This window comes from Rhinatrema bivittatum, chromosome 19 (assembly GCF_901001135.1).
Source record: "Rhinatrema bivittatum chromosome 19, aRhiBiv1.1, whole genome shotgun sequence".
In the NCBI taxonomy this organism is placed as follows: Eukaryota; Metazoa; Chordata; class Amphibia; order Gymnophiona; family Rhinatrematidae; genus Rhinatrema; species Rhinatrema bivittatum.
In genome coordinates this window covers 5520493-5535750 of record NC_042633.1, presented here as the reverse complement: position 1 = coordinate 5535750, position 15258 = coordinate 5520493, and the positions used below count along the sequence as shown (strand labels likewise).

Sequence of the window (15258 nt, the reverse complement as noted above, 5' to 3'; positions counted from 1 at the left end):
GGGGGGGGGGGCGAATGATTGCTGTTAGGAAGAAAGGAAGGGGATAGAGAATAGTGGAAGTATTTATTTATTTTATTTATTCCTTCTTTTTAACCTCTAACTCAGGAAAACCTGGTGGAAGTAATCTAGGGCATGTTATAAAATCGGGCGTAGATTTGTGCGCGCCAGTTTGCGCGCACAAATCTACGCCCGTGCGTAATTCTTAAATTCCTGCCCATAATTTTTAGAATCGCTCTTTGTTTGATCCCATTTAATTTTTATATATAGTTTATGTAGAAAATATTAAAATTTTAAAATATAAACTATGCAAACATTAATGGGAGCATTCAAATGAATCGTTTATTTTGGCGGGTTTTTCACTGACACCCAGTAGACATTGCCGTGGGCATTTTTAAATCACTTTGCCACTAGAAGGAAAAGAAGAAGAATGAAAGTTTTTTAAATTCACAAAGCAGTATTGATTGCTTTATTTTATGCGCAGTTTCCCCTAATCTCTGCCCTGACAATACATTGGTAGTCAAAGGATGTGATAATGCCAGCAAATGCCGATTTTGCTATCTAAAGCCTGGATTCACCATTCTCGCACAGAATGGTGAAACCAGCGTTAACGGGGGGCGGGGACCTGCGAAAGCCAGCAGCTATCGCACCTCCGCTTAACTTAAACAAATAGTTTACTGTACTAAAAATGTTACCGTACTATGATGGCACATGTTTAATTGTATTCTGTACCACTCATATTTTCCTTTATCGTGCCTGTTTGTAAACCGTTGTGATGGTTATCTAACTTAACGACGGTATAGAAGAGTTTTTAAATTAAATTAAATTAAATTAAATCAATAGCGCCATCGTGAAAGGTGGTGCTATTGGGCGCGCTACTGGCAGCGATAATGGGTCTTACCTTATCGCTGCCAGTGAAGTTTCCGCAGCGTCCGCTCCGACGCCACCCTGACTCCTCCTCTTCTGGTGCCGACTCCGCCACGATCTAGCTATTGCACGCGAAAAGGGACTTTTTGTGTGCAAAAAGTCCCTCTTCGTGGAGGAAGGAGAGGAGAAAAGACCTGTTTGAACTGGGGTGAGGTTTCCCGGCCCTACGATACCCTCCTCCGCCCATCTGACGTCATTTTGCCGCGACCTGCTCTTGCTACAAAGCCGCCACTGCTGCGGCATTGAATTGAGGAAGGAGAGGAGAAAAGACCTGTTTGAACTGGGGTGAGGTTTCCCGGCCCTACGATACCCTCCTCCGCCCATCTGACGTCATTTTGCCGCGACCTGCTCTTGCTACAAAGCCGCCGCTGCTGCGGCATTGAATTGAGGAAGGAGAGGAGAAAAGACCTGTTTGAACTGGGGTGAGGTTTCCCGGCCCTACGATACCCTCCTTCGCCCATCTGACGTCATTTTGCCGCGACCTGCTCTTGCTACAAAGCCACCGCTGCTGCGGCGCGTTGCGTCCGCCGGCGAGTCGTCTAAGCCGCGCGCCGTCGAAGGCGCGCGCGACTTATTTTGCGACTTGCTTTCGACGGCTGGAGACGTTGCAAGAATAATATTTGTTTTACAAGTCTTGGGACTCTCCTATTCTTCCTGAGGACTGAGGATTTCGTGGGAAGGAAAGCGGTGTGGTAGGAACATTTATATTTTGTCTACCTAAATATGCCTCATACTAAACGTAAGGGCCGAGTGCGCATGGAACCCTCTGTACCTACGCAAACTACCCATACGCAGCAAGTAATAGATGGTTTCTTCACACCTGTAGCAGTTTCCACACCGGGTGCAGAGTCCGCTGAAGGTATAGGTTTAGAGCAAAACCTCACCTTCCTGGACATTCACACCTCTTTAAGCCCCGGAGCACCTCAAACTCCTTCACATCCGACCCCGAGACTCCTTTCAAATTCGGACCATGGGATTCAGCTAAAAGCATGTAACCCTATGGTCTCAGAGGTGGAATTGGAAGGCAGACCCGCAGGGGCAAATATAACATCCGAACGATGTGAAGAAATCCTGGCTACAGAAATCCAAAAGATTTCAGAGGTATGCCAGGAAGGAGAGATGTTACCTAACCTCAATATTCAGAAAATAGTACAACCTGAGGTCATCACATTGGACTCAATTTGGAAAGCCTTAATGACTCTAGATAACTCAATATCATCATTAACTAAATCTATAAATGTGTCACATAATAAAGTGAATGGAATTGAACCTGTGGTTAAAATACATGAAGTTAAGATTAATGAGATGTCTGTACAATTATCATCTATGAATGAAGTTCAAGTTAATCTGATTAAATCAGACGAACTGATGAGAAGAAATTATGAAAAACTTGAAAATAAGATGAGATACTTAAACCTGAGAATATTAAACTTTCCAGGTGTTAAATTAATCTCACCTAAAGAGCAATTTAAAAAATATTTGAAAAATATCTTATTAATAACACAAGATAAAATGCCAGATATCTCAAAAATCTATTTTGTACCTAATATGGGAGTTAAGAATGAACCTAGGATATCAGAGATTAATTTAGAGTCGACAGCATTCCTCGAAACACCGTCTGAGGAACAAATCGAATTTAGAGGGACACTCTTAGTGACCTTTGTAAATGAAAGGGATAGAGACATGATTTTAAAGATATTTCTTCAGAACCGTGATAAGAAATTTCTGGGTCAAAAAATATGGATCTATCCCGATCTTACAAAGGATACTCAAACTAGAAGAAAAAAATTTGTAGAAATGTTAACAGAAGTTAAGAAGTTAGGAATCCAAGCAGTTATTAAGTATCCATGTTAATGTACATTTATGTATAAGAACAATAAGTATGTTTATTATGAGCCAGTACATCTGAGAGCTTTTTTAGATAGTTGTAAAAGTGAGGCAGGTGACATTCTTCCAGAGTGATGCTTATATAAAGAGAACCTGTAACTATTTTCCTTATTAAATTAGAAATTACTTCTTTTTCTTTTGTTAGCTCAAATGAAAATGTAACGGTCCTTAAATTCTTCTTAACAATATTACAGAAGAATGGTTTGTACTGGAATGTAAGATTTCATGTTATATAACTATTTTTGATGTTTGTAATGATAGAAAAATGGATAAATAAATAAAAAAAAAAAAGTCCCTCTTCGCGTGCGATAGGGTTAGAAAATAACCCCCAATGTTTGTTAACATGCTTTCTAAAGAACTAATTTACATTTTTAAGAGAATGTATGTCAGAACGTTTTGTCATTTTTTTGTTTTTTATATGGTTCCTTAAACATTACATATTTTTGTTTCAATTTTTTGTTTCATTTTTTGGCTCATCTATACTGAACTAATGTGTCTCCTTTTTGCTCTGTGTATCTAATCATATTTTATATCTTTTTAGACTACAATAGAGAGGAGTTGGAGCTGTGCACTACTCTCCTGATAAAGAACTATTGGCTACAATCTGTTCACATACAAAATCTGAATAACACAGGTACATTCCACACCATTTGTAACTGAACTATACAAACAATATCATCTTTAAAATATGCTGATCTCACATATTTATAAATAAAAAAAAAATTCCTTTGTGTTCATATTTTTAAATAACTCTATGTGTATAACTCTATGTGTGTATACATTTTTTTAATTTATGCTTACATTATTTATTTATTTATTTATTTATTTATTTAACTCTTTTCTATACCGACATTCATGATACAAATCATATCATATCGGTTCACAAGGAACAGGGGGTTGTAACAATACTATTGAAGAGGAAGAAAAGTTACAATAAAACAAGGTTATGTGAACTTGGAAGCAGAAATGTGCCAGAGACAGAGGAATAACCTTGTAAACTTAACAAGGCTATACTGGAAGTGCATTGGGTCGGAAATAAGGCACATATTTGATATATATGTTGTATTTTATGCTTCTTAATTTGTTTTTTATACATGTGCCTTTATATGTTATTTATGTTATGTTTGTGGACCCTTGACCCAGAGTAAAAGTCACCCACCTGAGGAATCTAGGTGCCTTTCGTCTCTGGAAGGTGGAAGTCCCGGTACTAAAACCCCTCAGTACCCTACGCTGGGCCTCAGCGTGAACTGGATACAGGCCAAAGACAACCAGATACAGCGTCCTGGTTCCAGGCAGGGGTCAGTGTCCAATCCGAGGTCCAGGTAGGCGGCAGGCAAGGCAAGGTCAAAGTCCAATCCGAGGTCCAGGCAGGCAGCAGGCAAGGCAAGGTCAAAGTCCAATCCGAGGTCCAGGCAGACAGCAGGCAAGGCAAGGTCAAAGTCCAATCCGAGGTCCAGGCAGGCAGCAGGCAAGGCAAGGTCAAAGTCCAATCCGAGGTCCAGGCAGGCAGCAGGCAAGGTAAGGTCAGAGTCCGATCCGGGGTCTAGGCAGGCAGCAGGCAAGGCAAAGTCAAAGCAGGCAGGAGTCAACCACAGGGAAACCGCAACACCAGGAACAAAAAACCACCAGACCTGTTGTGAAGGCAATCAGCCCTTCACTGCAAGTGACTTAAATATCCCTCCCTGCTGATGTCTTCTTCCGGGGCCGGCCCCTCTTCCGTGTTCCGGCCCCTTTAAGGGGCGGGGCTGATCGCAGGCTTGACGACGCTGCTCCTCGGAGGGTGGCCATCTTGCTGCCGCGGCCCGTGCGCCGCGGACCGCGGGGAAGGGGACCCGAGCCGGCCTGGCTGGAGAAGGTAGGGGAGCCCGGTCACGTGCAAACGCGATCGGGGTTCACAACAGTACCCCCCCTCTTATGCCCCCTCCTGGACAGGCCTGGTTTCTCAGGATGCATCAGATGAAAGTGATGAAGCAAAGATTTATCCAATATATTCGCTGCAGGTTCCCATGAGTTTTCCTCAGGACCAAAGCCTTCCCAGGCGATCAAGTACTCCCATCGTCGATGGTGGCACCGAATGTCCAGAATCTCTCGTACTTGATAGATGGCATCCTCAGCGGACTCGACGGTGGGGGTTTGACACGGAGTCTTATGGAAAGGAGAGGAAGTCAGAGGCTTTAATAGAGAAACGTGAAAAGAATTGTGGATCCGAAGACTAGTAGGAAGTCGTAGTTGATAGGTTACCGGACCCAGACGTCTACTGATAAGGAAGGGTCCGATGTATCTGGGAGCCAGTCGCATGGATGGAACCCGGAGACGCAGATGACGGGTGGAAAGCCAAACCCGATCTCCCGTAAGAAATTGCGGAGCGGGACGGCGATGCTTGTCGGACATCCGTTTCGCAGCCTCGGCTGCCCTGTGAAGGCGAGCGTTGGTGGCTACCCAAAGTTCATGTAGGCGTTGAGCCGAAAGTTGAGCTGCAGGTGAAGCTACCGTAAGTGATAGAGGTAGTGGAGGGCGAGGTTGTTTACCAAAAACAATTTGAAAAGGAGATTGTCCAGTGGCAGAATGTACATGAGAATTATGTGAGAATTCGGCCCAGGGGAGAAGACTGGCCCAATCATCCTGACGATGGTTCACAAAAAGACGTAAGAATAATTTTAGTCCTCTATTGACCCGTTCTGCCTGACCATTCCCCTGTGGATGGAAAGCTGTGGTAAAGTCCAATTGGATGCCGAACTTCTTACAAAGCGCGTTCCAGAATTTAGCCATGAACTGAGGTCCTCGGTCAGAAGTGATGTGAAGAGGAAGACCGTGGAGCCAAAAAATATGCGAGGCGAAGAGGTCCGCCAATTCGGGAGCAGAAGGCAATTTGGGCAAGGGCATAAAGTGGACCATCTTAGAAAAACGGTCGACAACGACCCAGATGACCTTGTTCCCCCCAGAAGTAGGCAAGTCGACTACAAAGTAGGGATGTGAATCGTTTTCCATATCGTCTTAACGATAGAAATCGTGTGGCAGGGCAAGAAAATCGTCTTAGGCACGATTTTTTAGTTAAAAAATCGTTAAAAATCGTTTTTTCCGATTAGTGCGCACTAACTCGAGTTAGTGCGCACTAACTGAAAATGATACAATTTGACACTTTTCAGGTCAGTTAAGGTCAGTTTAGGAATGAATATGTATTCCTATTGGCTGCCCTCTTATTTATTCATGTTACCAAGCTTCCCACTGACAGTATATGGGGGATGGGAAATGGAAACAGTTGGTAGCTTGACAAAACAAGTAATGTGATCAGTCAATGTGACTAGAACTTGTGCCCTAACCCTGATACCAGGGGTATTGTGATCTTCCTGCACACAGTGCCCTATCCCTATTAATACCAGGAGTGTTGTGATCTTCCTGCACACAGTGCCCTATCCCTAATACCAGGGGTGTTGTGATCTTCCTGCACACAGTGCCCTATTCCTGATACTGGGGGTGTTGTGATCTTCCTGCACACAGTGCCCTATTCCTGATACCGGGGGTGTTGTGATCTTCTTGCACACATCCCGGTATCAGGGATAGGGCACTGCATGCAGGAAGATCACAACACTCCTGGTATTAATAGGGATAGGGCACTGCATGCAGGAAGATCACAACACTCCTGGTATTAATAGGGATAGGGCACTGCATGCAGGAAGATCACAACACCCCTGGTATCAGGGATAGGGCACTGTGTGCAGGAAGATCACAATACCCCGGAGGAGTGAGGGTCAGGCAGCTCCCCCCTGTCTGTGAAGCCAGCCTCTCACTAGTAATGCAGGGAGGGAGCTGTCTCAGACTTCACCATCCTCCCCCCCCCCCCCCCCCCCTCACCCACACACCATTCACTAGCTGGGACATGGGGGAAGTCAGGAGTGAGGGTCAGGCAGCTCCCCCCTGTCTGTGAAGCCAGCCTCTCACTAGTAATGCAGGGAGGGAGCTGTCTCAGACTTCACCATCCTCCCCCCCCCCTCACCCACACACCATTCACTAGCTGGGACATGGGGGAAGTCAGGAGTGAGGGTCAGGCAGCTCCCCCCTGTCTGTGAAGCCAGCCTCTCACTAGTAATGCAGGGAGGGAGCTGTCTCAGACTTCACCATCCTCCCCCCCCCTCACCCACACACCATTCACTAGCTGGGACATGGGGAAGTCAGGAGTGAGGGTCAGGCAGCTCCCCCCTGTCTGTGAAGCCAGCCTCTCACTAGTAATGCAGGGAGGGAGCTGTCTCAGACTTCACCATCCTCCCCCCCCCCCTCACCCACACACCATTCACTAGCTGGGACATGGGGGAAGTCAGGAGTGAGGGTCAGGCAGCTCCCCCCTGTCTGTGAAGCCAGCCTCTCACTAGTAATGCAGGGAGGGAGCTGTCTCAGACTTCACCATCCACCCCCCCCCCCTCACCCACACACCATTCACTAGCTGGGAAATGGGGGAAGTCAGGAGTGAGGGTCAGGCAGCTCCCCCCTGTCTGTGAAGCCAGCCTCTCACTAGTAATGCAGGGAGGGAGCTGTCTCAGACTTCACCATCCTCCCCCCCCCCCTCCCCCACACACCATTCACTAGCTGGGACATGGGGGAAGTCAGGAGTGAGGGTCAGGCAGCTCCCCCCTGTCTGTGAAGCCAGCCTCTCACTAGTAATGCAGGGAGGGAGCTGTCTCAGACTTCACCATCCTCCCCCCCCCCCTCACCCACACACCATTCACTAGCTGGGACATGGGGGAAGTCAGGAGTGAGGGTCAGGCAGCTCCCCCCCTGTCTGTGAAGCCAGCCTCTCACTAGTAATGCAGGGAGGGAGCTGTCTCAGACTTCACCATCCCCCCCCCCCCCCTCACCCACACACCATTCACTAGCTGGGACATGGGGAAGTCAGGAGTGAGGGTCAGGCAGCTCCCCCCTGTCTGTGAAGCCAGCCTCTCACTAGTAATGCAGGGAGGGAGCTGTCTCAGACTGGTATCAGGGTTAGGGCACTGTGTGCAGGAAGATCACAACACTCCTGGTATTAATAGGGATAGGGCACTGTAAGAGATGACTGTAGTAGATTGAATAAAGATCTGATGTTTCTGCTCTCCTCACACCAAACAAAAACAACACACAAGCAGAGAAGCCCTTCTTACAAAGCTGAGCTAGTGAGTTAAGTAGGAGGAAAAGTAAACATACTGGTGCCAGTGTGGCTACTTAAAAAATACACTTACCAACAATCAATTACATATATTTGAACTGTGTACAGTTCCAGCCAGGACCACCTTTCTAAAATGCACAGTGATTGGCAAATTCAACATGCACTAGCATTTCAGGTGCCTGCTAACAAAAATAATAAACAAACAAGTTCTAGTCAGGTGAGTGCTGATCATTACATTACTTTTTTTGTCAAGCTTCCAACTGTTTCCATTTCACATCCCCCCAACCATATTGGTAACATCAATAGATAAGAGCACAGCCAGCCAATAGGAATACATACATACATATTCATTCCTAAGTGACCTTTACTGACCTGGGAAGTGTGAACACTTTGTTTCATTTTCTGTTGGTGTTCGTTAGTTTCCAGTTCCATTTCCCATCCCCCCAACCATCACCTCAGTGGTAACCTTGGTAACATCAATAGATAAGAGGGCAGCCAGCCAATAGGAACACATATTCATTCCTAACTGACCTTCAGTGACCTGGAAAGTGTTTATTTGTATCATTTTCAGTTAGTGCGCACTAAATCGAGTTAGTGCGCACTAACGGGGAGTTAGTGCGCAATAACTCGAGTTAGTGCGCACTAACACGATTTAACGATTTTTAACGATAAATCGTTAGAATTTCTATTGTATCGTGTTCTATAACGATTTAAGACGATATAAACATTATCGGACGATAATTTTAATCGTTGAAAAACGATTCACATCCCTACTACAAAGTCCGTGGAAATGTGGGTCCATGGCTCTTGAGGGGGTGGAAGGGGCTGGAGGAGGCCCCAGGGTCGACCCGGCAACGGCTTCTGCTGAGTACACTTAGGACAGGAGGAAACATAAGCTAGTACATCCCCCTTCATCTGGGGCCACCAGTAGTAATGGGCAAGTAGTTCCCAGGTTCGTGCTCTCCCGGGATGTCCAGCAGACAGCGAGTCATGTGCCCATGAAAGTACTTTGGGGCGTAGTCTGAGGGGCACTACAGTCTTCCCGGGTGGTACCGTCTCCGTGACCGCTAGCATAAGTTTGGCAGGATCAATAATGTGTTTAAGAGTCTCTGGTGAATCTTCGACCTCGAAGGTTCTGGAAAGGGCATCCGCCCGCCCATTCTTAGCTGCTGGACAATACCAGAGGTTGAAGTCAAAACGTGAGAAGAATAAAGACCAGCGGGCTTGGCGAGGGTTGAGATGCTGAGCTCTGTTAAGATATTCCAAATTCTTGTGGTCGGTGAAAATGGTGATGGTGTGTTGCGCCCCTTCCAGCCACTGTCTCCATTCTTCCAAAGCCATCTTGATAGCCAGCAATTCTTTATCACCGATTCCATAGTTTTTCTCTGCGGGTGAAAACTTACGAGAGAAAAAAGAACAGGGAATTAATGCCCCTCGATCTGAATACTGACTGAGGACTGCCCCAACAGCTACCTCGGATGCGTCCACCTCAACGATAAATGGACGATTGGGGTTCGGATGACAGAGTCACGGTTCCTGTAAAAAGGCCATCTTGATATCCTTGAATGCTTGTATTGCCTCTTGAGACCATCTCTTGGTATCAGCCCCCTTTCTGGTCAAAGCGGTAATCGGAGCTATAATGTGTGAATAATGTGGGATAAAGTTCCGGTAAAAATTGGAAAAACCAAGAAACCGCTGTATGGCTCGAAGTCCCTTGGGCTGTGGCCAGTCTCAAATACTGGCCACCTTCTCTGGATCCATCTGAAACCCTGTGGTGGATATAATAAATCCTAAGAAAGGTATAGATTGTTTCTCGAAGAGACATTTCTCTAGTTTCACAAACAGCTGATTCTCTCTTAGACGTTGTAGGACTAGTTTAACATCTTTGCGATGCGTGTTCAGATCCTTAGAGTAAACGAAGATATCATCAAGGTACATGATCACTTGTTTATATAGCATGTCCCGAAAAACTTTGTTCATAAGGTTTTGAAAAACCGCAGGTGCGTTACACAATCCAAAAGGCATGACGAGGTATTCGTAGTGGCCATTACGAGTATTAAAAGCGGTCTTCCACTCATCCCCAGGTTTGATTCGAACCAAGTTATATGCTCCCCGCAAGTCCAGTTTCGAGAAAATTTTTGCATCGTGCAATTGGTCTAGTAATTCAGGTATCAGAGGAAGAGGATAACGATCCTTGCGAGTGATGGCGTTAAGACCCCTGTAGTCTATACATGGCCTTAACGACCCATCTTTCTTGGGTACGAAGAAAAACCCCGCTCCTGCCGGGGATGTGGAAGGACGAATAAATCCTCATGATAGATTCTCCTTGATGTAATCTGACATGGCCTGGGACTCTGGCCCCAAGAGTGGACAAATTCGCCCCCTAGGAGGAATGGCGTCCGGGAGTAAGTCTATTGCACAATCGAATCTTCGATGACAGGGTAGGATCTCTGCCTTCTCTTTAGAAAAAACGTCCACAAACTCGGCGTATTGTGGTGGTAAAGCCATCTTCGTGGTGGTTACTGGAATTGCGGGTTGATGTGTCCATTGGATGCAAGTCCCATGGCATTCTGGACCCCATGCCGCAATTTGGAGAGTACCCCAATCAATAGTAGGGGAATGTCGTTGTAACCAGGGCAGACCCAGTACCACTGGGTGGATGGCTTTTTCCAGGACAAAAAAAGAAATTTTTTCTTGATGCAACACTCTGGTGAGGAGGAGTAAAGGTGTAGTGCAGGAGGTAATCCGTCCAAGAAGGTTCTCACCACGGATGGAGGAAATGAATAGTGGTATCTTACGAAGGCAAGTCGGAATCTGTAATTGATGGACCAGTTCTGCCAGAATGAAGTTTCCTCCGGCACCGGAATCAACCAAGGCCTGGGTGGAGAAAGGTCCCGCCTCACATTGAAGTGTCACTGGTACTACAAATTGAGGAGCAAGATTACTCCCTAGGGTCTGCCCCTCCGAGACTCCTAGGACCGGTAGTTTCCCAGACGCTCGGGACACTGAGCAAGAAGGTGTCCTCGGTTGCCGCAGTACACAGCCCCAGCCTCTTTCGACGTTGTTTCTCCTCAACCATCAGCCGGCTTATTCCCAACTGCATGGGTTCTTCTTTTGTCTCCGGTGGAACATCAGCTGTGCCGGGAGTTACCAATGGACGGGAGAAATTGGAAGCCAAGGAAAATAGTCGACGAGAGGATCTTGTTTCTCTGGCCCTCTGTTGGATTCGTCGATCAATACAGCCTGCCAGGTCGATCAAAGAATCTAGATCCTCCGGAAGATCTCTACCCGCAAGTTCGTCCTTGATGCGGGGAGATAAGCCTTCAAGAAAAATGCCCCTCAGGCATTTTTCTTGAAATTCAATAGCATTGTCTGAAATTCAATAGCAAAATCTGCCAACGTACGGGAACCTTGGCGTAGATTTAGTAGTTCCGATGAAGCGGTAGCCAGTCTTCCGAGTTTATCAAACACCTGGCAGAATGTAGCAACGAACCGAGACAAGTCGTTCAATATGGGGTCTGTCCTTTCCCAGAGAGGGGATGCCCAGGCCATGGCCTTTCCGTCGAGCAAAGAGATGATAAAGGAGGTTTTCGTCTGGTCATTGGGGAATTGTTGTCCTTGTAACGAAAACCTGATAAAACACTGGTTAAGAAACCCTCGACATAACTTGGCCTCCCCGGAAAAGCGAGGAGGAGCGGGCAAGTGAGATACTGAAGCAGAAATAGTTGGTGGAGGTGGTGCTGGAACAGCGGCCTCGGCGCCATGGGGTATTTCCAGACGCCGAGCTAACCGGTCCACCGTGGCTGTTAGTGCTTCCAAGCTCAGTTGTTGCTGTTGTTGCTGCTGACGCTGCTGCATCAGCTGCTGGGCGAGGCCTGGGATTGCCTGAAGACCGGACAGGTCCACCAGGTCCATGGCCTTCACAATCTGTTATGTTTGTGGACCCTTGACCCAGAGTAAAAGTCACCCACCTGAGGAATCTAGGTACCTTTCGTCTCTGGAAGGTGGAAGTCCCGGTACTAAAACCCCTCAGTACCCTACGCTGGGCCTCAGCGTGAACTGGATACAGGCCAAAGACAACCAGATACAGCGTCCTGGTTCCAGGCAGGGGTCAGTGTCCAATCCGAGGTCCAGGTAGGCGGCAGGCAAGGCATGGTCAAAGTCCAATCCGAGGTCCAGGCAGGCAGCAGGCAAGGCAAGGTCAAAGTCCAATCCGAGGTCCAGGCAGGCAGCAGGCAAGGTAAGGTCAGAGTCCGATCCGGGGTCTAGGCAGGCAGCAGGCAAGGCAAAGTCAAAGCAGGCAGGAGTCAACCACAGGGAAACCGCAACACCAGGAACAAAAAACCACCAGACCTGTTGTGAAGGCAATCAGCCCTTCACTGCAAGTAAATATCCCTCCCTGCTGACGTCTTCTTCCGGGGCATTTAAAATCCGCCCGTCTGTAAACACTTTACAGTTAGTATACGTTGTTGCGAAAAAAACCACGATCGCGTATATAGAGCAGTTAAATAGGACCACTATATTGTTTACCATTTGAATATATATTTTGTCTCGAGGTTCTTCAAGTTTCATAGGAGGTTATTTCAATTTTTGTTTTGTTCTGTCCATACATGACTGTGTATCGCTGAGATTAATTACAAAAGAAAAGGACCTCATTTTTTAGCGCGTTTTTCTGAAAAACTGGTACGTCAAATATTAAGATGGCTGGGTTCACCGTAGTTACTCGTTATTTTGACACTATTGCCTGAAAAATATTGTAGTCCTTTTACAGATATGTGGGAAACTTTAAAATGATTTCACAATAGCGTCTCATATTTTTAAGTAAACTTGAACCCTCATAGAACACCCTTCGTGTTAAAATAGCCTGAGTTTTATATATATCGTTTTTTCACATGTATACTAATCAGTTTTTAACTTTTGATTTTTTTAAGTATGTATTTTAAATTTTACATATTTACATAATTATTTTAGTATCATTTTTCATATGTAACGCTCACAGGCGATGTTATGTTTATTGTAAACCGGTGTGATTTGTATTCTATACAGGAATGTCGGTATATAAAAGTTAAAAATAAATAGATAAATAAATAAATAAATATGACTGCGAGGTTTACATAAATAGTTCATTTTTATATGTACACCAATTATCCTTAATTTTTTTAATTTTCTGTTTTGTTTTTTTATTTAAACCGTTGGGCTTTTTAAGCACGTTTTTTCAGTTTTACTTTAATTTTAGTACCATTTTTATATGACTGCGATTGTCCAATCACCCACTACAGTTTTATTGGTACATCACATATTTCTTTTAAAATCTTTTAGGAACCATTTCATCAATTGTATATAACAATTACTTGATATAGATTAGAAAAAAAAAATTTTAAATACATTTTTTAACATTTTTTAAGAATAGCCACTGGCTCATCCTAGAAGTGACTAAACAAGGTAAAAATCTTTTTCTCTATCATTTTAACAATTTTATACGTTTATTTTATTAATGTATTCTTAATTCTATTTTTTATCCGTAGTAGATACAACCCTTAACCATAGAGTTGCTTGGATATATATCCACGATTTACTCATAATCAAGGTAATTATTTAGAAGACTAGTTTTCATAATAGGATTCTTTCTCTGTTCTTGATCGCTGCATGTATTTTGTCGCCACATCTTTATATATAACTCCAACTGTATCCCACTGTGTTTTATTTTTTGTCAAATCTGAAAATTATTTGATATTGTGTGTTTTTAACCATTATTTATATTTAATATTAAATTTTATGTTTTTTCAGAGCCCCTGACGCAGCCATAAAGGCGAAACTTTGGCCAGAGCGGGCTGATCATATCCAATTGAATAAAATCCTTTCCAAGGCAACGGTTTTGTTTTGTTTTTTTCACATTCGTGGCTTTTCTAGACCACTTACCATCATGCTTTATGGGTCCCTCCCAGAATCTGATCCAGAGTGGGCTCTGTAATTATATCATTCATGATACACCAAATCTGAAGAATGAAAACCTCTACAGTAAGCACATAAATCAGGAGCACCATAGACCGCAGGTTATCTTGGTTGGTACTAGCTGTCTAAAACATCCCAGGCAGACGGTGTAGTCTGGCCAGAAAGTTTAAGGTCAGTGACCCAGCAAGATCTGGCATAAAATCAGCACTCTGTGGGGTAAATTTTCAAAAGGGTACGCACGTAAGATACGTGCGTACCCCCCGAAAACCTACCCCAAACCCCCCTGCGCGCTCCGAGCCTATTTTGCATAGGCTCAGCGGCGCGCGCAAGCCCCGGTACGCGCGTAAGTCCCGGGGCTTGCAAAAAAGGGCAGTTGGGGGCGTGGTCAAGGGCGCGGTTAGGGATCAGGGGCGTGGACAGGGGCATGTGGGCGGTCCGGGGGCGTGGCCGAGCGCCCCAACACAGCGGCCTGTTCGGGGCCTGCCGCGCCGGCGCGCGTTAGTTACTACTGCCGCGCCAGCATGGTAAGTTACTACTGCCCGGAGGCAGTAGTAACTTCTCCGATAAAGTTAGGGGGGGGTCTAGATACGGCCGGGGGGTGGGTTAGGTAGGGGAAGGGAAGGGAAGGTGCGGGGGGGTAGAAAGAAAGTTCCCTCTGAGGCCGCTTCGATTTCGGAGCGGCCTCAGAGGGAACGGGCAGCGCGCACAGGGCTCGGCGCAAGTTGCACAAATGTGCACCCCATTGCGCGCGCCGACCCCGGATTTTATAAGATACGCGCGGCTACACGCGTATCTTATAAAATCCAGCGTACTTTTGTTCGCGCCTGGTGCGCGAACAAAAGTTCACACGCGCGTACATTTTTAAAATCTACCTTTGTGTGTATGTGCGTGTGCGTGTGTATGTGTGTGTGCGTGTGTATGTGTCAAACTATCAACTGCAGGGTATATAAAAATTACTGATGTGCATTCGTTTAAAATTAATTAGACAATGTCAATGAAATTGTCTAATTCATCATGGTTCGGTAGCGCTGACATATGAAAGGTATTTTGCCGAAATTTTGGAAAAATTTGTATTTTGTGTTAGTGCACACTAATGGGAGTTACCACGCACTATCTTTCTCTTACTGCGCATTAACACTGAATAGTGCACACTGTTTCGTGAGTGCATACTGTGCAGTAATGTCCATTAGTGCGCACTGATCCAAAGATTACTGCGCGCTAATGGGAATTAGCGTAGAGGATGCTTATGAACTATAAGAACATAAGAACATGACATACTGGGTCAGACCAAGGGTCCATCAAGCCCAGCATCCTGTTTTCAACAGTGGCCAATCCAGGCCATAAGAACCTGGCAAGTA

At 45.5% G+C, this 15258-nt stretch overlaps 1 protein-coding gene across 1 annotated transcript in view; it reads right to left on the bottom strand.

Annotated features, from left to right (window-relative positions):
• The window catches only part of LOC115081088 (vomeronasal type-2 receptor 26-like), a 122639-nt gene extending 110776 nt beyond the window's left edge, over positions 1–11863 (bottom strand). Inside the window, exon 1 of the mRNA XM_029585598.1 lies at positions 11739–11863. Within this exon, the coding sequence (XP_029441458.1) occupies positions 11739–11863 (125 nt within the window). The remainder of the gene's footprint in view (positions 1–11738) is intronic.
• Between the last annotated feature and the right edge of the window lie 3395 nt (positions 11864–15258).